The sequence below is a fragment of the Falco punctatus genome (genome assembly GCF_963210335.1).
Source record: "Falco punctatus genome assembly, chromosome: 6".
NCBI classification, from domain to species: Eukaryota; Metazoa; Chordata; class Aves; order Falconiformes; family Falconidae; genus Falco; species Falco punctatus.
This window is the reverse complement of record NC_137585.1, coordinates 85232212-85257477: the sequence shown is the minus strand read 5'-3', so window position 1 is coordinate 85257477 and position 25266 is coordinate 85232212. Positions and strand designations below refer to the sequence as shown.

General features: G+C 43.4%; 1 protein-coding gene across 2 annotated transcripts in view; it reads right to left on the bottom strand.

Annotated features, from left to right (window-relative positions):
• Positions 1-25266, bottom strand: part of MAPK11 (mitogen-activated protein kinase 11) — a 56758-nt gene extending 31492 nt beyond the window's left edge. Inside the window, exon 1 of one of the 2 annotated variants that reach the window (XM_080393962.1) lies at positions 1584-25266. In XM_080393962.1, the coding sequence (XP_080250088.1) occupies positions 1584-2270 (687 nt within the window). In that variant the 5' untranslated portion in view covers positions 2271-25266. The remainder of the gene's footprint in view (positions 1-1583) is intronic. The other variant, XM_080393963.1, reaches the window with a different exon arrangement.

Sequence of the window (25266 nt, the reverse complement as noted above, 5' to 3'; positions counted from 1 at the left end):
ATAAATTGGGAAAGTAATCAGAAACGTAGGTTCAGCTGAAACATAACAGTAGTTACTCTCCTAACCGTATATACAGCTCCTAGTTTGTAAAATAAAAAAGGAGACAGTAAACTAAGACTTTATAGCCTAAATGAACTAGGTCGTTGTAAAACTATTCATATCAGTTGTCACAGGACTGTATGGTTAACTAGAACGGCAGGTACCAACAGTCACACAGTATTTGCCTAGATTTCCCTGGTGCAACTATAAGCCTGAAATAATAAAAGAGAAGAATTCAGAGATGCTTCGCACTAGTCCCAAGTGTTTCTGCTGATTGTTGGAGGCTTTTAAAACGCATATTCCTAGTTTACATGTAATCGGGGCATTTCACAGAGCTAGAGAAGGAAGCAACAAACACGAAACTCCATAAACGTTTGTTCTCTGCTATCTGCCTGTGAGCGACTGTTGCGCAAGTTTAGTCCATGACAAAAAGTTAAGTATGAAAGAAATCTTTTTTTTGTGAGTATGCATGTTTAAAGGCCCATTATGGATTGTTTTTATGTAATTCTACTTACCCGGCTTACAAAAGAAACACGATTCTTTTTCTGAAACCCCTTAAACATCACTATTATTTCCAAAAATTGATTCAAAGCTTTTATAAGCATAGTCAAGCGTGCATCAAAGATGAAAATGATAGCCCAACCTGCACTGGGACTTCCCAAAAGCGCAAGCCTGAGATAGCGATTACCAGAAAAAAACAAGGGAAACGTTTCGCGGTAAGATGTGACAAACCCTCAGGCTGCCCTAAGCAGCCGAAGCCCCTGGGCGGCAACCCGCGCTCACCTGCGGCTCCCCTGACATCGGCGGGGAAACCCCCTCCGCCCGCTGCCCCCCGCCCGCCCCCGGCTTCCCCCCCGCCTCCGCGGGCAGAGCTGCCCGGGCCGTGCCCGCCCCGTAACCGCGGCCGGGAGCCCGCCGGGCCGCAGCGGGGACAGCTCCGGGCCGTGCCCCGCGCCCCGCCGCTGACCCCCCCCGCCCGCTCGGGCGCGCCGTGACTGTGCAAGATTCTCGGGTTCGGGGCAGCTCCCACCCCGGTGCGAGCGGCACCGGCCGGCGAGCGGCCCCGCGGCGGCCGGTCGGTTTAACAGGCGCTGGGCCGGCGGGCGGCCCCGCGACACCCCCGTGAGGCGGCGGGCGGCCGGCGCGGCGGGCGGAGGGGGGTTAGCGGCGGGCGGGCCAGCAGGAGCCGCCCTCCGGCGGCAGCGGCGGGCCCGGTTGCCCGGGTGACGGCGAGGCATGCCCCGGCCCCGCGGGGCCGCCGGCCGCGGCTCCGGAGCGCCCCGGCGCCGCACGCCCCGGCTGCCCGCCGGACACGCCCCCGCCGCCGCACGCCCGAGGCCGGCCCGCCGCCGCGCGGGCACGGCACCCCCCTCCCGCACCGCCCCGCTCCGCTCGGCGCGCACCGGCCCCGGCGCTCGGCGCGGGTCCCTCCCGCCGCCCCAGCTCCGTCTGCCCCCGCGGGGCGGCACCCGGGCTGCCCCCCACCGACGCCGGCCGGCAGCACCTGCCGGCTCCCGGCCCCTCGCCCGCCGCCCCGCACCTACCAGACGGAGCCGTAGGCGCCGGAGCCGACGGGGGTGAGGTTCTGGTAGCGCTGCGGCACCTCCCACACCGTCTTGTTCAGCTCCTGCCGGTAGAAGCCGCCGCGCTCGGACATTTTCCCGGAGCCGCCGCCGGCAGCCAGCAGCGGCAGCCGCCCCTCGGCCGGGGCGGGGAGCGAGGCGGGCACGGCCGGCGCCGGCGGGGAGGAGGGACCGGCAGGGGAAGGGGAGGGGAAGGCCGAGGGGGTGGGGGCAGCGGCCGGGGCCGGGGAGAGCCCGGGCGGGGGCGAGGGGCGCACAGGCCCAGGAGCCCCAGGGCCGCCCCCGGTGTCCTCCCGCGGGGGGAGTGCGCGGGGTGTGGCGAGGCGCCGGCCCCGCCCCGGAGCGGCCGGCATCGCTGCGGGGCGCCGTGTGGCACCGCACCGGCCGCACCGCGCGGGCAGCGCGGGGCCCCGCCGGGGAGGAGCGCGGGCGGGCCCGGTCACCCAGCCCGTCCCCTGGCACCGGCAGGTGGCCTGGAGCCTTGCTGACACCTCTCGTGTTCTGCCACGGCCACCTGAAGCTGCCCCGCGGCCCGCCGGACCCCCTCGCCCGGGCTGCAGCGACAGCGGCCCCGCACCGGGGTCTGAGTCGGGGCATGGCCCGCGGGGCCGGCCGTGGCTCTGGCCGGAGCTCGGGTTTACTGGACATCCCCTGGTACCCGGAGTTTCCCCTTAAAGCTCTGGCTCCCACATGCAATCTTCCAAACACTTCCGCTTTTCATCAAGGAAGGCTCAAGCCCTCGGGATAACAGTGGAAAAATCTTGAAAACTTGAAATCTTCAAAATTCATGCACCAATTAAAGTAAAAGGTTCTCTGAGTTGTTTACTGCTGTTTTTCTCTTTTCTCCAAAATACGCTTTATACACAATGATTTCTGGAATCATTGCAGCGCTACTGCAATGTTACCGGTGTATTTTCCTATGTATTATTTCCTTCCATAACTTCTTACGCTTCCTTGAGCACCTCTAAACTACTGGCATGTGGCCTGCTTGCACAGATTCGGAGGAAAGAGGTCGCTCCGCACCTGCCTTCAAATCAGTGTTGGGATGTAAATCTTCTCTTTTCAGAACGCTCATGTAAGTCCACTGTGTTCCTCTACCATGAGTTGCAGTTCACTTTGGCAAATGCATGCTCAGCTTGTGCTAGGACATCACTGTGAGCGTGCAGAACGCGTACACCTGAAAAATTGTGAGCATAATGAGCCAGAAGGCACATTTTATGTATGCCCCAAACACTGGAGGGTTCAAGTTCCAGCTCCAAAACCCCAGCCCGTGTTGCATGACAGGACTTCCATACTAGGACTAACTGAGTGAACACTGCCAGCAACTTTGGCATTTGCTCAGTGCATTTCAAATTAAAAAAATACACGACTGATGCCACTACAGCCATTTATCTGCAGCCCTCCGCTTAAGGGGCACGAAGTACTCCTAAAGCCATAGCCTAGTTCTCACTTCTATGCTGCTCTAGTGCAACAGGCTCCCCAGTCCTCTCCAGACCGCTCCTTGGTCCCACTTGAATTTCTGTGCTGAAGGCACAGTACTTGAAGAAAGTGGTAAATGTGAAAAATCCAACAACACATTCGTTGATCTTATTTTTCGCAGCACCACCATTTTGAGTTTTAAAATCAGAGTAACAGTGCAGTCGCTCTACACCAAGCCAAGAAGAGATATTTCTGCCTGCACCCCGCTGTCCCTAGAGTAAGCAGGCCCAAATGTTTTCCAGTGCCAAAATGAAGAAAATAATCCTGCTTGCTGATTTTTATTCTGCTTGGTCTCTGCAGCTGTTTTGGCCTCTGGCCCTCACCAAGTATTAATTTCTCGCTAACTGCAGCCATGACTTTTGGAAATTGAGTCTATTCATATATGCCCAGGCTTCTAACCGTGCAATTGCCACAGGAGTTAATTTTCTGTCTTGTTGATACGTACAGTAGTTCTCAATTTCCTGTCTTCTGTGAGCTTCTGTCAGTTATTTGTATTGCGATCGTGACTCTGAGATTGTGCTTGATTATCTTGCTGTGTTGGTTACTACATATATGATGTTCTACTCCGTGTAATGAGGGAGATGTTGGAAAATCTAGAGGTTGGAGGACAGCGCATTTGAGTTGTCTCAGAGCTAGCTAGGCAGGTTACAGGTCTCCAGAGGCTTCCCATAATGCAAGCCCTGACAGCTGCTCCTCCCACGGCAGAAGCAGCTCATCCATCTTTCCCAGCTCATCCATCTTTCCCAGCTCATCCATCTTTCCCGGCCCTGTGGAGGTGCATGAGGAAGAGGCAGCTCCCCCAGTCAACCACATTCTTGTCTTTTAGCTCCTGTGCGTGTACAAGGGAGGGGAAAGTGAGTACACTCCGAAAAGGTGTGAAAGCATAAGGAAGAGATAAAGTCACAGCTTCCTCTGTGCACACAGTGCCTTAGAAGGAACTTTCATTTCCTATACATGAAATGCTGCTACATTTTGAACTGTGCTTGAGGCTGTGCCCATGGACAGGGGGAGGCCATAAAGCTGACGCGGATGCTGCACACCCGTTCCCCTCCTGCCCCGACGGCTGTGTAGCTCTCTGTGACAATTCCCTGCCATGCCAAGTGCTGATGGCTGGAGGGCAACAGGTCAGCAGGACTGGCCGCGTTTCACATGCAGCATAGGAGTGGGGGGGAGGCCCACGAGCTGCAGTGGGGCAGGGTGAGACACCAGGCAGCCTGTGAGGCAGGATCCAGCTGTGCCCCTGGGAGGAAGGGGGTGTGTGGTCCCTCTGATGCACAGCAGTTCCAGCAGGTACCAAAGGAAGAAAACCTGCTGTTGTAGCAGGATGCTGTTTTTCTGTTGTGGCTGTACTTGCACTGCATAGTCAAATCCTACATTATTCTTGCTAGAACAAACCCCAGTGAAAACAAAGGAATTTATTATTTCAGCCAGTTGTGAGTTACTAATTATATCCAGTTATTCCTCATTCCTCTTTCACTTCCTTTTTTTTTTTTTTTTTTTTTTTTTTACAGAAAGCTTACACATCTTTGCTAACCTCCTTCTGGCTCCCTTTGATTCTCATGTATTTTCTCTCTCTAGTTCTTTGATTTTCAGTTTAGGAATCACAAATTTAATATGTAACACAGTTTAAAGATTGCAACTTTCATACTAATAATAAACATGCAAACCTGAAGAAAGCAAATGCCACCTTGGTGCTAAAAACATAATTTCCTGGTTGGAAACATAATCATATTATTACAAACCCAGCACTGATTTGAAACAGGCTTTGGAAAATATAAGACAGGCTGTCAGCAGATCAGAGTTCAGACTGTTCTCAATATAATTGCTGTAAATGGAGGGTAGCTCTAACTAAAGATTTACCAAGTATCAGTGAGGGTTTAGGATGAACCACCTTGATTCTGTCACTAGACCTGTTACACACTTAATTTTGAACTTGGAGATACCCATTAACAGATTTCACCATGTCCACCTGAAAATAATGACAGTAAAATAAATCTGAGAATGCCATGAATATGCTTCCTGTGATGCTTTCTTTTGAAAATGTTGTAAGGAATACTTAACATCTTGATAAAAGAAAAAAATATATTGGAATGTAATATACATTACTATTAATAATAAAACATTATAGTAATTAGCTATAGTCTGGTTTTATTTGCAGGTTCTTGCAAATTTCTGAAACCAGGTCTATGAATATATGTAATCATAACATAGGAAAGCTGTCACTGTTTGTAACTACAGAAAAGACGAAGTACAGGCAGCAGGAAAGGCTTAATGAAGCCTTCCGTAAACAGGGAGTCAATCATTAGCTAGTTTTAATACATCAGTTTCCATGAGGTTGCTTTGTGAGAGACTGTGTATCTTTGTTACTGAACTACAAGACGCTTGTTGCTTATGCCTGCAAGGTAGTATCACTCTCATTTTCGCTATTAACACTGCTGCTGAATACCTATTTGGAAGCCCTATACAGCACCCAAGTTGATTCAGATGACCAGCTCCAGACTCAGACTGTTATGTCCTACTATGGCTTAGATATTTAAACCAGATAAACTTTTCTGATGTTGTGAGAAAATGGTGGGTCTTGCTTTGGAGAAAACTGTTACAATTTAACTACTCATTTTTGAACCTCAGGTTTGATCATGAAAAATCCAAGGTATTTCATACCTTTTATTAGGTATGAAATCCACTGAGGAATCCTGCTATTGGCTGAGGACTTTTAAAATCTGGCTTACATCATAATAATTTCAAGGCAAGAACAGGTTTTTGTTTTTTCTGACAAGACAGATTGTAATATATTTTGAGTGCAGAGGCTTTGTTTCCTTCTCTCCTCCATTCCCTTTGTGTGGATTTGGGATAGTCACTGGATATCTCTGTGCCACCTTTCCACATTTATGAACTGAGACTAGGATTGTTTCCCTGTTTTAAGGATAAATATATACAATTGATATTGCCTCAGATAGTAATCGCACTTGTATTAGTTATGATTGTTGTTTGAGGACATTGATAACAACATTTTTCAAATATTCCTTTCATACTGCTGTGGATGCAGGGTGGGAAATATTTTCTAATATCCTGTTAAATTAATGTAATTCCTGGGGGAAAAAAATATAAAAATCAGTCTCCTTTACCTGAAGTTATAGCGAAGTGTTTCTGGGCCTCCTGTAGTCTACCAGTACCAGGTAGCAGTGTTTTCTTCATCCAGGAACAACATATGGGTATTATTCTAAGCTCATGTTAATTGGGATTGCAAACATGATAGCAATTGGCGTCAGAAGTCTTCAAAGTAAATTTAATTAAATAGAATATCCTGCTAAGTCATGTCAACAAGGCAGTGTATGCACATTCGGAACAACACCATCATCAGAAAAATAAATACAGATTTAACTTTAAAATAATTCCTAATAAAGAAAGGTGCAGATATAACGGGGAATGGCTGAGATGGGCTATTAATATATAGTACTATATTTTGCTTTGTATTTCTTTTGCAATCCATGTAATTATGTTGCCTGGTGTCTCACAACAACTCCATGATGTTTTATTCTTATGCATAATGCAGCATCATTCAAACACAGCCTAATATTGACATGTATAATCAGTAGCTGCAGCGAGCCCAGCACTGTTCCCATTCAAGTCAAAGGCAAATTTCGTTACGTGAATGGGAGCAAGAACACATTGTTCCAAATGCATTAATTTGGGTTTATGTCCTGAATAAACATCAGTTATACATTTCTCCTGGTTGACTCTGAAGACACTCCAAAGATAAAAGCAGATGTGGATATAAGAGCCCGTGTACACCGAACTTTATACTTTTCTGATGCTTATAAGGAATCACACTTAAGGAAGGCTGTTTGACTAATGCGTTGCCTCTTTCGGCTCCGAAGAAAACATTGTGGGATCTTTAAAATGACTGTGCATTCCTAATCATGAATTCTTCTAATCACAATCCAAAATATTTATGTATTGGAACAATTATATTAACCAGTTGTCAATTTGGCTGACATTGTTTATTCTACAGACTAAGTCAATATGAAAGGAACATGTTACCTGCAGGGCTTCGAAATAGCCAAGGTTGTAGGTGTGTACAAACTTGCACCTACACCTGTAGGGCTGCTCTGCCCGATTCCTGTGAGCTTCAAAACATGGTAAGCACTAATGGAGTGCTTTAAAACTATGCAAATAATTACGGTGAAGGAAGAACAATATATGAGTTCTGATTCAGCTTTAACTCTTCATGAACACCTAGAGGAAATGGTTACCAATGCTAAAACTTGTAAAAGCAGAACACAGATTTCAGCCTGGCTTAGTATGGGATGCATGTATTCACATGCCTTCATTTGCCATCTGCTACTCATCTACAGAATTTCATACTTCAATCTGGTGCTGTTCATTTCCCATAGAGCAGTTACACTCAGCCTTATCATGCTGAAAATACCGTATCCTCCATCACTGTGTTTTTCAGTCCTTATTTGATATGTTGTGAGGATACAACTCAGGCTATTTGAGAAAAACGGTACAAATCCAGTTGTTCCGTTGTACAGGGATGTCTCCAGTGTATCTGCAGGTTTTTTTCCACCAGCATGACTTCAGTGCCCAGTGGACTATTCCACAAAGGTAATAAATGAATTTCTACTTTAATGCTATTTTCCTCTCATTGATATCATAATGTCACCTTCTTGCTTTTGACTTTATATCCTGTCTTTGGACTCCACTGAACAGACTTTCAGTTCCTCAAAAGCGTGTCAGCAAGGCTCCAAATAATAGTTGTAATGTGACTGTAACGTGACAAATTATACGGCAGATGTTGAGCAGTGTGGACAATAATGGACGTGGTTGGAGGTGTGCCCTTTACTGAGGCTCCAGAGCGGCTTGATAAGCTTGGTGAAACGGTTGTTGCATGGCTTGGCATGCTGTTCATTTATTGGGCACATTTGGAACCACAACATACTTTGCTTGCTAAATATCTGGATCAAACTTTCTGCTATTATTGTTATGGCAGGATGGCAAGACAATAATGTGATGTGTTTCAAATAATTCCAAACAGCCATTTGGATAAAAACTGTGATCTACATGATCCACATTCTGTTCAAGAGCTGCCACCTATAAAGGGGACAATTTTTCACAGTTTCATCATAATTCAGGATGTGTTTGATACACATGGGATCTTTTAGGCTATTTAGATCATGCATCTACTGAAATCTAATCATATTTCTGTTAATGAACCTATGTAGTCTGTATGAAACCACTGTGAAAGAGTAGCTTATTACTGCTCGGTTTTTCTTGTACTTATGGCAGTTCTTAGAAACTGAGCTGCATAAGCTGTACCCACAGATTAAGCAACCTTCTTATATACGTATTGCCCTCTTAAAACAAATAAAGCCATAAACCTTTGTATATAGAGGTGTGTAAACATATAGATCTACTAATATTTCAGAAATAAGTATCAGGTGGCACGTCAGCTTACCTGTTTTATATTAATGCACCTGACTGTCTACAGTTAAATCGATGAATAAAGCAGTGGCAGAGATAAGGCTCTTTTGGGAAACATTTAGCTGAGGGCCCTGAACCCGAGGATTTAAGCCCTTTAATGTCCCTTTTATAAACTGGAAGGGGAATACTTATAAACAAAGGGAATACTAAGTCACTGTAAGATCAGAGGCCCCGGAAAGGAATGGGATTATCAGCAGCTGCAAGAAATAAGTGAGACATAACCTGACGGCAGCAAGTATACTGCCACACAAAAAGGTGAACCACGTTGGAAAGAGCTTTCACGGGAAGGCTGCTGTGCTGATAACGAGTATAAGACTGGAGGCAACTTCCCAGATAGGTCATTGAGTTACGGCTGCTACGTTCACCATCACAAAGTTACTATCTGCCAATTTAAAAGTAATTCATTCCCACTGGCCTTATCAGAAAATTTGTACTAGTCTCTAAACCACCAATATATATTTGTGCTTGTGCCAATGCTGCTCTGTGGCCTCTCCTTAGCATTTCTGTTTCCTCCAGTGTATTTCTAGACGCCAAGCATGGCTGTGACAGCATTCAGATTAAATATGCTGAGCTCTTTACGTCTCCTGCATTAAGACAGGCTCACCCTTCCCTGTATGATTCTGAGGAGAAGGGTGAGCAAACACTGTAACAGCTCCTCCTGTGGAGTTGATTATTTTATGAAAAATGCTGTGTGACAGTTTTCTGTGGCCACTGGGAAGTTATGAAGTAGTCCTTTTTTGTACTATAGTCTATTGTTTAAGCCAGAATTAGTTATTCCCAATTTCCTTAAGGTTTTACTCAGCCAGTAGCAAAACATACAGGCTGTCCTTTTTGCTGCCTGCTTACTGTTATCTCTTGCTTCTAATGGTAAAATAAGAAATGGGCTGCATTTTCGTATTGACTGAGACTCTAGGGCTGAATGGCCTAACAGTGGGCTTTCAAAAGTAATGGTCATGCCCATTGCCTTCTTTGTGTGAATATTTAAATGACAGGAGAGTGACCTGCGGCAAAACCTTTTCCATCCCCAGAGTGCATTTGGGGGCTTCTCTCTCAATATGAGCATAATTAAGCTTGGCAGAGGTAAGAGACCTACAAGCAAAGGCAAGAGACATTCCAATAGAATTTTTTAATGCGTGCAAAGTTATTGTTTCTGTCACGCTAAGGGGAACCAAGGCAAGATGTCTTTACCGGCAAAGGCAACACACTTGTTCTAAACACCAGCCTGTTTTACAGCAAAATACCTTGGTAAGCTAATGTTTCTTAACACCACTTCTTACCATCTTCAATCTCCATTTTATATCGATTCAGACTGAGTATACCTTAAGGTAATTCTTACCACCAAATATGTCCCTAATTGCAGATAACAGTGATTTTTATGCCATGCTACAGGTGTTCTTGCAATCACCGCAGAGGTGGGTGTGAGCCCATCTTTTATTACTGCCACAATAACACACTCCGGTTTACCCCAGTTAGCCTTCTTCATACATCTAGTGGTCTGCCTCTCTTTTGCAGTAGTATGAAAACAGTTGGACGAGCTTTTAGGCAGCCTCTTCTTCAAGTATAATTTTTGGTTTCATCTGTTCCAGTTTCCTCCTGAAAGACATCAGCCAACTGCCTTGTGCAGCAGTTTCAACAATTTTCGCTTTGGGATAGAGCCCAATATTTTCTTTAAAACCTTGGGCTGATTGTAATCAGGCCATTGAAATGAATTCTTTCTGCCAGTCTTACCTCTCCATTTCATAACATAGAGGTTTAGCGGATATTGTATCATTTTAGCTAATTCTCCTTCTAGAAAGCTCCACAGGTTTTTCCCAGGATGGGTTTTAGAAGCACCAGGTTTTCTGTAACTTTTTTACTGGTTTTTACAACTGTTATTATTTTGAAATATAGAAGCAGAAAACCTTGAATCAAGCTTCATGTGAAAGTGTTTTTTGTTATGTACTGTAAAATTCAAGTTGTTTACTGTCTCCTGAACTTAATGGATGCCCTTGCAGAGTGTCCATTTACTCTTTCTGCCTGATCTGTATCTTTTTTTTCTTTGTGATGCTGTTGCACCTACCCAGCAGCTTTATCGGGTCTCTCTCCCCTGACTCAGCAATTATTAATGTATTTTTGAGGCTTAAATCAATGTGTGGAGTTGCTTCAGTTTGTGTATCCTACACTAACACATATTTTGAAACAAGGGTTAGCAACATTTCAAGGGCCCTGTGCTAGACTGGTTTTCCCTCCAATTTAGCCAACAAGTGTGTTACCAGGAACTTAGTGGAGTGCTGATATCTTGCCTTTATACAAATACAGGCTGCTGGGTTTTGAATTCAATGAGATCCAAGTACCTGTGAATGTTGTTGATATCTCTCCCGAGATATGCCATGGTGCCCAGGGCCTGGTTCTGTACCAGTTTTGCTCTGTGCCACTCAAAAGAGGCCATGTCACTTCTGTAGTTTCAGGCCCTTTGCTTTGGTGTGATGAAGTGCTAAATTCAAAATGTTCCATCAAACTCTTAATCCAGCCACATACCAGGAAAATATGGTACTTTCTATCTGACTCTGCAATGGCAGCAGAAGAGCTTTGCAATCACCAGTGGCTTTGTGGACAGTTGATCCTGCAAAGTCATCCAATCTCAGCACTATTTTGTGTGCTGACTTACAGAAATTGCTAGCTATAGAGTAGCTCCTTTATTCTCAGAAAATCAATAAATTATGTCAGTAGCTATTAGAAACCCACACTCCCCATGCAGGTGGAACTGTAGATCTTTTTGCAAGCATCCAGCCTTTTGAAACTTCTTTATCTCCTAGATAAGTGATTTTCTCACATTGCAACAGCTGCAAGGTGATGAGGTCTTTTTAGTTTCATTCAGCTGGCTTTGTCCTTTTCCTCATTTCCTGTTGAGGATTCCAGCATCATTCTAAACTGGCAGGACTCTCACTCTGCAAATAACAACCATTTGTTAAGATTAGACACCATCAAGGCATTCATACTGCACAGTTTTGCATTGGTTGTGATCACTGTAGCAATGTTTGATGACAATGGGAGCCTGAACTTGAACTGCGAGATTCTTCCCAGTATGTTCCTATTACGAATCACACAAGCAAAAGACCAAAGGGAAATGAGAAGGGAAAGCTAAATCACAACATATAGGTAAGAAACAGCACAAGAAAGAGTCCTCTGGGAGGGCACAGTCCCCTACCTCAGCCCCCCCTGTCCAGTGTGACTCATTATACCTCAACCCACACTGCACTACAAAACTTAATGGCAACAGAGCTCAGATCTTCACAACTACATAAACAGCTGTGTAGACCAGAAAACAACTTTTTTTGTTTAAAATTACAGTGAGATAAGGCGGCTGGATTCTCCTTCAAGTATACCCCATTTTCAGTTATTTCCTTCTGTAGTCATGTACGCATAGTTATCAGCAGTTCTTTGACAGGAAGAAGAACTTTTTCTAAATATTCCTGGACATTCCTTTCGTCAATATTCACACCAGTAGTGTGAACATTGTCTTTCATTGTTTCTTTTCTTTCTTTACTACGTGTCTTAGACCAAAACAAGTCCTGAAAATGTTTCCCACAGTCCCACATAGCAGAGAAGACAACAAAAATAAACTGTGGGCAGCTGGGCAGGCTAGCAGTAGCCCCCACTGCTGTGTTGGTCATGAATTCTCTCTCATTAGCTTACCTACCACAAGGTTCTGCATACTCTCTTTCTTCCCTTATGTCTACTTTTCACCATTCTGCTCATAGATCTAGGCTATATGGCTAGAGGGATCTGCCTAGCAGGGAATTTCCCCTCTGTAGTGCCAGCTGCAGATAGTATGAATGTGTGAATAGCCATGAAGGATCATTCTTAAGAGGGCATGAGGAACAAAATTACTGAACTTGGGCTCAGTGACCTACTGACAATAGCTACGTAGCATTTGTTCAATGAGCAAACAAAAAGAACAATAGCAAAAGCTTAACCAAGGTTTGCATTTCCTTTCTGAGGTACAAATTGATAGAAGTCTAGCTTAGACATAAATATCAGTTTCATTTGATCTTTTGGTTAAGGTGATGGCCCTTAGCGTAAGGAATATGACAGATGATGCTTTGAGAGGAAATGGCAATGGATGAGGGTGCTTAGATTGCAAATGTTGTAGCTTTCCCTTTTTATTTAATGAAATAACTGTAATCATAGAAAGGAAAGCAGACAAATGTTTCACACATATGGCAAGCTTCAGCAGTAATCAAACAATTCCCCCAACACAATGAACACAATCTTTCCAGCTCTAGGCCTTTGCCACAAAGCTAATAGCTCTACTGTTCCGGAAAGCAATCACATGCCCCATGCCTCTCCCTGCAGGTGCAGCTTTCCTGGTCAATCCAAACATAAACACTGTATTTTTGCACTCCCTTGTACAGGAGTAAGTTGCAATCCTGCAATCAGAAAATGCTGTGATCAGAAGTCATTATGGTGAATTCTCTGAAGTAATGCCAAGGCACACAGGGAATAGTTCTCCATGATTCTAAAGCCTTTGCACAGGGGCTGCTAGATTGTCAGAAACAGTAAGTAGTCACTGGTCAAATGATAGGTTATCTCCCCTCCACTTTTTTCCTATCAAAGCAGGAAAGGAAATTAAAGTTAGATTTGTTTTTATGAGATTGAAATAATTGTTATCATAAATAAATCTTGGACAAAAATAGAGCAAGCAAGAGCACTGCTGTTTCTCTTTCTGGCAGGTAACTTGCTAAAGTATGGGACAGGTGGCTTCAGGAAGTAAAATACACCATACTGCTGCAAGTGCTTGGCGATCTGTTAAAATAGCAGCTGTTCCACTCTCAACCATAAGGAGAAGGCAATTATTATAGCTTCAGTTATAACTATAGGTAAGCTGACAGGCTTCAGCACAACTTGAATCCAGGCTCTTTTTCTCTTGTTTACCAGAAGCCACAAATGCCCTAGGCATTTCACACAGCAAGCAGACATGTCCATTATCAGCCAGAGAGAAGAAGGGTGTTAACTAGTGTCGGCAGTTGCTAGTGTCGGCAGTTGCCCAGACCTTAAGAAATGTGTGTGTTCAGTTCTTGTATTTGCACAGACATTCTATGGGATTTTATACAAATCATTTAGTCTGTCTGGTCCAGATACTTAAAAATACATCCTTTTTTTCTAATGCCTAAAACAGGTATGTACTCATCCTTTGAAAAATATGCTATGAAGAGCTAGGTACCAAATTTCCATAGGTATTAAGCATCTAGCAAGCGTTAGTGAAAGAGTCACTCCTTTCTTCTTACACTAGAAGAAACATACTTTTCTATACAAGACTTCAGTGTTTGGAGAGCTCATCTAGGAATGAGAAGTATGACTTAAATTCTTCCTTCAAACTTACTGTCTTGAGCCCTAGATTTCTGCCTACTGCCTAAGGCTGTCACAGTCCCCAGGTTCCAAGGTATGGAGGAGGAGGAAGGGAAGTATAAACAGGTCGAGTTGGTATGGGAAGGAGAAACTATTCCTCCTCCAGAATACGTAGTCTTCTGTAATGACAGAATTTAAAGGCCAAACAGGTTGGAGGGCAAGCTTCTACTCAGTTGTGTAGCATACCTGGATTCCAGCTGGCTTTTTTAATTGCTTTAATCTTATTAAAATTAATCTTTAATCTTATTAAAATTAAAAGCTTTAATGGCTTTAATCAAGTCATTAAGGACAATTTTTATTAGTTAAATTGGTTTTATCTCTTTTTCTTAGTATTTGATTCTTGTTTGCAAAATGGAAGCTGCTTCAAACAAGGAAGGTAAGAGCACTGGCCCACCTGCGTAACCCAAGTCCTTAAGGTCCTAATGCATGGGGGAAGGACAGGGCGAAGAGAGGAAAGGAGAACTTTGATTCTGCATAAGCAGAGAGAAGTACACAATCCAGCCACTCATTTAAGTACCATAGCCATCTGGAGCATGTCTTGCAGAAACAGAGTTCAGTGGCTACACTTCAGGAAAGCCTAATTTTTAGATCCTAGTCAGCTCAGGCATGAGCGGTATGAGGTGCTAGGCCTGAAGAGATGGAGGCAGTTTGATTTATTCACAGAAGTAGAACTGTAGGCAAGGGACCTTCACTATTAAAACTCTGATAACTATGGAATTGGGCAGCTGGATACAAACCAGAGTGTTGAAGGTCACGGTATTAGACCTCTGTATCTAATTGCTGCCACCAAACTGCAATAGACACAGAAGCTGACCTCCTGAGTCTGACCCTCTATATTTCTTCTCCTCCTTTTACAGCAATAATAGTTTTTACATTTTCCCAAGGCTTTGTATGAGGGTAGAAACCTAAAAAACGCTAAGTGGTCAGCTTGCATGGTAATGAAGTTCTGTATGAATATCTAAAAGGTTACATAGCCAGTGGAGGGAATGTGTGACTGGAGGATATGCAGGCACACAAATTTTATTCTGGGTGACAGTAACAGTCAAGCATCAAAGGAGCATCTGTGGATTCGGTGGATTACTAAGAACAAAAGGATATTAACTATGGGGGTGGCAGCAGCAGCACAGACCAAACCCCAGAAAACAGATCTAAAGAGATCTAATTTTCTTCCAGTGCCAGAGCAGACACCCCACTAACGTAAGCACATAAGGGTGAGAAATGAACCCCGCTCCTGTATCAGCTCATGCCTAGGGGCATTCTCCCCCACCTTATGCTGTATAAAGGGGTGCAAACTTCATCCCATGCCATTTATGTCCTCCTGATGTCGAGTCACTCCCTGGCTCCTGCACAGTGATGCAGCCTGGCTTCAGGTCCTCACAGACTGGGAAGGTGCAAGTCCTTGCTGTCATGGAAGGGAAGAATAAGACAGGTTTGTAAGGTAGGACCAAACAATTAAGAGTGTAAAACTAAGTCAGTTTTTATTGCTTTGGTATATCTGGTTGTGCCTGCTTTGGTTGTTAGCATGTGCTGAGGACCGTGATGCATTGCAGCTGTTGTTACCAACCCATGATAAAATCACACCTTCAGTTTGCTGTGTGAACTTATCCCGAGGGGTGTATCTGTACTGCACACTGTGCATGGAGTAAAGGCTGATGAGCCAACATTACAGAAAAGGTGGGGCTAGTTATCAGATGTGGAACTCCGCGCTACTGTGGCTTATTTAGAAGAAGCCCAGATACTCACAGGTTAATACAGAGTTGCTCTGAGCAGACACATGAGTACTGGAATGGGTAATATTTTTCAATTAAATATACTTGGCAAAAGATGCTAACAAAAATAATCAGTTTTCTAATTAGTCAGAACGGATGCCAGTGACTCCCTGTGCCTTGATGATATTTAAAATATTACTGATTGCAGTAGTGTTGATACAAGTAATGCAAATCCACACACTTTCTGAGAGTGAAAAACACAGGAAAACAGAGGCTCCAGGGCCAAACAGTCTATTGTAGCAGCAAATGTTTTCACAACAAAAAGTGACTGGGTCATGCATAAGCTTTGCAATAGCAGTTATTTTGGCAGCTGAATAGTCTGTCGGGGTAGGCAAGTGAGTTCATCTCCCTTGACCTAGAGTACTGCTTTCCTTTATTAATTGGCTGCTTTGACTTGCTGGTTTTGGTCCCTAGGTTTTGTTTACTTTTTTTTTTTTTCCTCCCCCCATAAGAAAAGAAAGACATATGGCAGAAGAGGCCACAGAAATCTGTGAAAAGAAGTGCATCTCCATTGGCAATGTCTAATTTTTCAGTAACCTTGGCATACGACATATAAATGGGTTAGGAGATAAACCCCAGTTCAGGCATAGGTCACTGTTATTGCAACAAACCATCTACCTTTACAGTGACTTTCAATATACAGGAAATCTTTAAGCAAGCAAAGATCCCGTGGGAGGTGGGGGTACATCAAAGCATGGAATCCAACTTCCCTATAATTTTCAGGGACTTTCCCTTCTGAAGCCTAAATCATCAAAATTGGAACATTCCTGAGTTAACAAGAACACGTCTCACTCTGAGCTACCCACCAAAAGTCTTTAAACAAAACATAACAAGTGATTCATGGTGATATGAACTCCCCTGACACATGCACAGCCAAGACTAATATTATGGTACAGTATGTTATGCTTGATTAAACAAAATGTTTTGGTACTCACATTTGACAAGCTTTTGCATAAAGCAATTCTGTCAAGCTACGCATCTGAGTCAGGAAACTTTAATTTGTTCCAAGGCTGTGTTCATGTTTGGTTGTTGGGTTTTTTTTCCCTTTCACTTCCTTGTTTCTCTGGCAAGAAGAAGCTCACGCCATCGTTGTAACACCTGAATGTACCTGACACGTCCAGACTGTCTTGCTGAACCTGAAAGGGGATGCAACAAGTAAGGAAGACCTCACTGGAGAGGTGCAAGGACTGCTGTGGCACAACAGAGAGCTTGAAGGTGACTGGACTGTTTTTGCAGTGCCTCAGGGGCTTGGAGCATGAGGGAGAGCACTGAAATGACTGAGATGTTCTGAACTGGATTAGACAGGTTCAGGTAGACTCACTAGCCTGGCTTTAGTGCTCTTCTGTGGGAACTAGGTTCAGAGTGAGCAGGAGGAAGAAGAATAAGCATGGGTAAGGAGTAAACCCCGAGCCAGAAGTGACAGTCCTGGTACTGCAGGAGGAGATGGCTGAGCATAGGGAGGCAGTAGCAAAGATCTGGCTCAGACAGGGGCAGAGCACCACTGGTCTTTTTCACGCAAGCCTCATCTAGAGGAAGGCTGATAACCACTGAAGCAAACCAGATGATCAGCTCCCCTCACTCCCCCTACACAATTATCTAGCAGACAAAAAATAGTGGACAGTGGCTATTTGAAGGGACAGGGCAGCTGGGTGTTGCAATTTTTAGATGCAGAACTGCCCAAAGAGATGGATTTTGTAGCAAGTCAGTAGGTGTGTCTTGATAGGACGCCCCATGTATGACTGGCTGAAGTGAGCATGATCTTATGAGCACGACCATTAACTGAGAAACCGGCTGTCACAGGAGTTTACCATGAAATAACTGCTGATGATTTCAGCTTCCCAGGAGGGGTGTGAAGCCTGCTTAGCATAAGTAAGGATCAAGACTTTCATTGGATTGTGTCACCAATGTTTTCATAGGCTTTACATTTTCTTAATTTTTTTGAGATCTGCATCCTGAAGTACATAAATCATTGACAAAATATTGCATAAGTTCAACCTGCTTATAAACCATCTTTAAACTATGTCACATGCTATTGCCTGTACACCTTGATCAAACTGTGAGAAAGGCAGGGAGTGCAAGATCAAAGCAAGCAGGAAACTTCTAGTGCAGCTGGACTGGTAAAAACACCTGCTTATTGCCATCTTTGTATAATCGCTCAGACAACAACTACTACTTGGGTCATTCTGCACACTGCATTTCACCAGTAGGGTGCTGTGGTTTCAAGAAAACATGCACAGGTACTACAGGGCAGTTAGCCACAAGTGAGAGCCAAGCCCCTCTTCATACTGCTCTTCAAATGTATTTTTTAAAGTGATTCCTGCCATATCTTAGCCAAGATAAGGTTTACTGTAACTAATGTCTTCTGTAGCCGTAATTTATTACTTTGGGCTTTTATTACCAAGATGTTCAAAACTACCTTTCCTTTGCGTCTTGAAAAAGCACCACATTATGATTTGTGTTTTAATGCTTCTGTCAATGTGAACTCCTGATGCACTGAGATCTGTGCAGCATTTACAAGACAGACACTTTATTGAAAAGTTTACAGGCATGTAGAATTAGATCAGTGTCTTGAAAAGAAAAAGCTTGTCTCATTTGTGAGAGAGGGAAAGGAAGGATAAAATAGTTAAACTTCCCACTGAGTTGTTTCTATTGCTGGAAATATACTTGCTGTCCTTGAATAACAATTTGAGCAGTGCAGAAAAATTAAGTATTTAAGAGCAATCTTGCTTTTTGAAACAGACATTCACTCAGCAGGAGCAACCTATGAAGTTTGCATGGGCAACATGAGCAGTTATTCAGATATACAATAAAAGATCTCCGAAGAAAGAGCATTCCCTTGCAGCACTTACAATGAGGCATTTTCTACTTCAACCTGGCAGGTCCTTGGGTAGCCAAAATCCATGCTGAGGTCTCACACCTCAGCTGCTCTGTGTCATTATCAAAGCCCATCAAAACTATGCTGCACCTTGGCCACAGCTTTCTGAGAAGAGTGCATAGTGCAAGCTTTGTGAAAAGGGTAATCCATGTGATTGTCTTAGTTTTCACTGCTGCTGGGGGTGAAAGGGACTCATTACTGTGCTTCTTTCCCTCCCTAAAAGTTGAGCTAGTTTAGATCACTGAAATAAAAGCAGTGTTCCTACAGAAACTGCGTGAATTTGAAGAGTAGAAGAAATAAGTTTACAATCATAGCTAGATATCGCCACAGCCTCAAGCAAAGATGACTCACAATTAGACTGTTTTTGGGTATTATATATACCTGTGTAACTCTTCTTTCCACCACTGCTTCTTCTGTCTATGTTCTCTGTTCTCCATGTGGCTGAAGCAATAGTAATGCAGCAGCTGTGATGCTGTAAGCTTGTAAGAGTTGAAGTTTGTGGGGAGAGGAATTAACCTATGTTAGATTTGTTGAGGAGAAGAATTAGCCTGTATTAGGTCTCTTGATATAATTGGAAAAAAAAACAAAAAAGAAAGATATGCTTTCAGCTTCATAAATTCTTGACTTTCACATAGTTGGGCATTTGAAATGAAGAGTTAATGTTAAATACCAACTTATTATGGACCCAAAAATTCCTCTTACATAAGCAGTGCAAATTCACTTACCTTCAATAATATCAACAGCCAATGGTCAACAGCTTGTGACACAGGAGCATATTTTGAATGGCCCATGGTGCAGTTTGGGACAGTGCTGGGAAATCCAGCAGCTTGAAAATTAATCTGTGGAAGGCAAAAGTTTCTGGTTCCTTTGAATTCAGTGGAATCCTTTAAATGTAGAGGACACAGACCGTCCCTGCTCTTCAGAGGTAAGGTGCTGCCAATTGGTGGATTGGTATCACCTTGCCTCTCTCTGAGACAGCATCCCTCAGCTCCCACTGAACTTCGACCAGAGCTTCTCTTAACCTGTAAATTGAGAAAGAAAATACAGCTTGTCATGTGCTCTTAAAAAAGCTGCTTCTCCAGCTTTAGAGCTCAATCATCTTTGAGGATGATCCATTTATTTGGGCTCAAACACAGTTTTTAATTGAAGCTGTTAAAGCTCCAGACTGAAAAGTGCTTTTAAAATTTGGTATATCTCCTGTGAATCACATCATATCCTGGGATCTGCATTGTATCAAGTTGCCTTTTTACAGCTCTAGGCTAAAAACTTAAAAGCAAAGCATTTTTGAAAGGCTGAATGAAACAAAGGAAACACAAAGAGGTTTGTCTGGCTCATGGCCAGGCCAAGGTTGCTATCTGGAGAATATTCTGAAACACAAATCACAAAATATGGAGAATTGCCATGTCATCAGTTTTTTTTAGCAGAGCGAAGAAGAATGCACTTAGTTTTAAGAAACATGTAAAATTAAAGATGCAACCTTAAATTAACTTTGTTTTAGGTTTGTTCCTTGAACTATTGGTATTGAACACTGTGATGTGCATTTTACATATCCCTCGTCTGCTGTTCTGTGTACAAACTCAATGTCCTTATAAAGTAAAAGCAGTAAGATTGAATAAACAACTATGTAGTTAAAATGCAGTATGAAAAACAAGAGAATAATTCATAAAAAACGCCAGTTCTACACGTTTTTAAAGGCCTTGCATTTCTATAGCTCAGGTATCAGCTTGCAGGATACTTTCATAAAATTTTGAGGAGTGATATCCAAAGATTGACTCATTCAACTTACACCTTGGTAAGGTTTTTCTACATAATGTATTTCTGGCCTCTGGCCCTAATTCAGAAGATATCTTTATAACTTTTCAGGTGTTATAGTTCTTAAATCTTGTACATACTTTAGACTTTAATGGATCTCAAGTTGTGATGGCATTCATGCAGATATTGATATGCTTATGTGAAGAACCATGTGAAGTAACATTCTAGAAACCAATTTTGCTGTGAGACACAGAATCAGACCTACTGATGTGTGAAGCAAATAGTGATGGCAGTGGTAGCCACTCAGTTATGCCAGCTCATGGTGACAGGGCAGTCTGTTAAATTGGTTCTAGAGCTGTAGCCCACAACATTTCCTTTGCCTCCTCACACTGTAGCCAACGTCCAATGTTAAATAGTTATTCCCAACTTTGATTGAATTTCGTGTAGTCAGTTTGCTGACTAAAAAAATCCCTGCTGCTACACCATCCCTGCAAGTGGTTAGCTTCTGATAAGTCATACCACACTGTTCAGCATGTTGCCTTTTATCAAAATAGACTTTTATCCTTTGAAACAAAGTAAATGAAAACTGATGACGGGTCAAAATTCACCTTGGGCAGTATAACTTCTCTGTAAAAGCAAGGAAATATTTCTGACACAAACAGTGACTCCTCATTGCTTAAGTTCTTCTTATGGCTGAGTGTGGCCACCATGTTAATGGAAGAACTGGGCAGCTGCTCCTGCACTCATGACTGGATGCATTTGTTAGTGAGTACCAATAGGGAAAGAGAAGGGAAAGGAACAGGGATGTATAGTTTTCTCAGTTCTTTGGAAATTCAAACTACTTACTACTGCAGTGCTCCACAAGTGCATCCCGGTGTGTGTGTGTGTGATCTACAGGCTCTACTAGCACCTTGAGGACCATATCCAGCTCTCTTTCCCTCATGCAAACCTCAGAATGATTCAACTGAAATTCATGTTGCTGAAGTAGGGAGGAGGGTCAGATATGAGGTTTTCTCTCTCTCTCTCTCTTTTTTTTTTTTTTTTTTTAATTAAGCATTGCTAGCAGGTTATCACTTGCATGTGATGCAAGATGTCCCCTTGCAGAAACCTTATATGCTGTTGGCAGAAATGTTCCAGTTTAATTAAGCCGTTAAAAGAGACTTCTACTTGTAATGGAAGAGGGCTTCTTTCAGGGATAGCTACAGCAGAAACAGCTTCCTCCAGCAGAAATGAAATAGCTGGGGGAAAAGAAGCCAGCAGCTGGACACAGTGCAAATAAGGATTAAATAGCAATGCAAAGGAAGAATAAGGAATAGATGAGTGAGGAGGGAGATGAAGACCAAGAAAACAGAATATGAATAACAGTTTCAAAGAAACTTACTTCTCATGCAAGAGTTGTGAAAATGCTAGACTATCTCTTTGACAATACTGTGTAAGGAAGTAGTGATCACTGTGTGAAATTATGATTTGGAAACTGGAAGGTGAATAGTGCTAACTTAAAATGCAGCCCACCTCATTAAAAAAATTGAGAGCTCAAAAAGAAGCTGTTTTTAAAGATTACACTGTAGATGTACAGGGTGAAGGAACTATGTATGAAGAAAAGTTCAGAAGACATGAGAAAAATGAAATGTTAACATCCAAAGCATTTCTTTATGATTCTGAAAGCAGTTCTTCAGACTGAATACATGAGAAAACTCAGAGAAATTGGTGAAAGACTTCCAGTGCTAAACATTAGATTTCTGCAATTTGCAGTGAATGACCATGTGTGTATAATAAAAGCCATTGAATGAGAGAAAGAAGGTCAAACTGAAAACGGAAAAAAAATATTGAAAAGGTAAAGATAAAAAAGCAGCTCTGCAAATTAATATAAGAAAGGATGCATGAAAAGAAGCTTATCAGAGGGGAAAGGGACTGAAAAGCATTATGGAGAAAAGCGACAGTTCAGATATACAGCTGGTAATGAGGCAGGTCCTGGGTGTCTTTGCCCTGCTCCGGGGATGCAGGGAGGTCAGAACCCTACTCAGATTAGTCGAGGATCAAAGACTTCCAAAAGCTGCACAAAGCAAATTTTTCTTTCTAACCGGGTTTGGAACCCCTCTCAGCTACTCCCATGTATATGACTGGAGTTTAAAGAGGAGAAATGGAATGAAAAGACTGAGAAAGAGTATGAACATTAACAGGGGAAATAGAGCTATTTTTAGGTGTTTTCCCCCCAGTACAATGCCGAAGCGATGAAATGTAATTAATACTGATCCTCTGTGATTCAGAAACTGCCTGTAGCAGCTTCTTTGAATCCATATGTCACTTGCACAGCTGCTGTTGGTTTTCTAGAGGAGGCACAGAACTTCACTGAGCACCACAAACCATGCGGAAGAAAAAAGGTACCACTAGGCATTACTCTGATGGGGGAGCTGAACAGAGGCGATAGTTTTAGCAAGTGCATTTAAATAGGTGCCTATCACAGCATTGCTTTAAATTGTTAGGAATTGAGGAAGGCATTCATTAAGTTGGTACAACAGTTGCTAATACATATGGCCATGTTTAGGAGCACTCTTGCAGACAGAATGTATCATAACTACTCCAAGTTGTGACAGTTCATCATGAAGTTCATCATCTGTGTCACCTGTGTGTGCCCTCATACAAAACCTCCTGGAAAACCTGTGTCCTGGAAAGCTGTAGGCAAGAAGAGCAGATCCTGTGGGCTGCCAAAGTGCTGTTGCTGATGTATTTCTGCCAATCCATTTTCATGACAAAGTTGCCACTCTTCTTCCCAGGCACTGTAAGGCACAGCATGTCAGCATCTCCCAGCCCATCTGTCCTATCAATTGGCTTTTCTCCCTCTGGCTGTTTTGTGTTTCGCTGGAGTATGCAGGTTTTAAACCCTCTATCTGATTACTTAGGAGAAAAAACAGTCTTAATCTGATAACAGCAGGATAATGCAGCACCGAAAAGACAGGATGATTTAATTATTGAATAATTTTTATTTATTTACTTAGTTATTTATGTGTTTTCCAGCTGAATGCAATGGTTTTTGTTTCAAGAAACTAAAAAGTTGCCCTAAAAGAACCCTGGATTTAAAAGCACTTTACGAACATTATGAACTTCAGGGCAATGAAGCTGGTGAAGGGTCTGGAGCACAAGTCTTATGAGGAGCAGCCGAGGGAAGGGGGTTGTTTAGCCTGTAGAGGAGGAGCCTCAAGGGGGACCTTATCACTTTTTAAAACTACCTGAAAAGAGGTTATAGGCAGGTGGGAGTAGGTCTCTTCTCCCAGGTAACAGGCAACAGGACAAGAGGAAACGGCTTCAAGTCACACCAGGGGAGTTTAGATTGGATATTAGGAAGAATCTCTTCACTGAAACGGTGGTCAAGCATTGGAACAGAATGCCCAGGGAGGTGGTGGAATCACCATTCCAGAAAGTGTTTTAAAAACACGTAGACATGGTGCTTAGGGACGTGGTTTAGTGGTGTACTTGGGCAGTTAACGGTTAACAGTTGGACTTGATGATCTTAAAGGTCTTTTCCAACTTAAGCAACTCTGTGATTCCATGAAATACTGATATTGTCTAGCAAGACAAGATTTCTCAGAGTTCACTTCAGCAGCATGTTTTTATGCTGCTGTTTCTGATAGACTTAACAAGTCCTTGGATTGTCTCTTCTCGGCTCAATTGGCCCAGCCTGGGAAATTTTGTGCATTCAGAAAAATAAAACCCAGGCAAATGTTCCCTTATGAGAAAAAGTAGCTGCCCTCCGAAGAAATTTCCTTGTTAATTATTTGCACAATGACTTGGATGAAATAACTCCCAGAACTTAAAGCTTAAATTGACAACAAATCAAATATTTGTGTTTAACAGAAGTGATTTATGCAGGACTCAGCATTTTAGCTATTGGTCCCTGTCTCAGACAGATAAGCTGGGAATTTGTGTCACAGCACTCTCCAAAGTATCAAGCTGCAACAACGTCTTTTACCATCTCATACCAACAAACTCTTCATGCCAGTGCCTTGCCCTTGCCTTGCCTTTTGTACTGATCTGTGAACCCTATGTGTTCATATCAGGAGGCACACATCTGGCACAGTCAGGGAAAAGAAAGGCACATCTCGGTTACATGACGGCGGTGATCCTCCAGCCTCCCTCCCAAGCACACAGAAAACCTTTAGAGGTCTGGCTGGGACCTTCTCTCCTGATATCCTTTCTGGTCAGTGTTTGCAGGTGACCACCCACAGATGTCTGGCTGCTCTAATTGCAGAAGGTCCCACAGGGTGAGGAGGCTGTGGAGGGCACAGGCACAGAAAGGCAGCTTGTCCAGAGCACAGCATGCCTGAGGCAGAACTCAGAGCATGCAGTCAGCAGCTGGACTAACTCAGGTGCAGATCAAGGCCACTGCCACTGCCCTTAGTCAGACTGGAATTAAAACCACAGTGGGAATCTTCACGAAGAAGTAAAACTGTGTCTGAAAACACACAGGCAGACGCACACCGAATTATAAAAGGACAGCATCTACAGAAATCAGGCAGAGTAAAACTGACCCTTCCCCATAATAAGCCGTGGTATCATAGAATAGTTTGAGTTGGAAGGGACCCTCAAAGATTATCTAGTCCACCCCCCCTGCCATGGGTAGGGATATCTTTCGCTAGACCAGGTTGCTCAAAGTGCCATCCAACCTGACCTTGAACACTTCCAATTAGTTAAGCTGCATCACCTTGTAGGTGGATGGAGACTTCACGCAGGGCCTGAGGGCTGACTTCTGGTCAAACCAGCCCATGGCATCTCTTCCAGGCTTATGCTCTCTGTGTTAAGATGTTTTGATTTTAATACACTGGACCCATCTGAAGATCACCTGCTCTATTCTCGACTGGCTCCCATGCATCCATGCCAGGCAGTCCATTCTGCATGATGA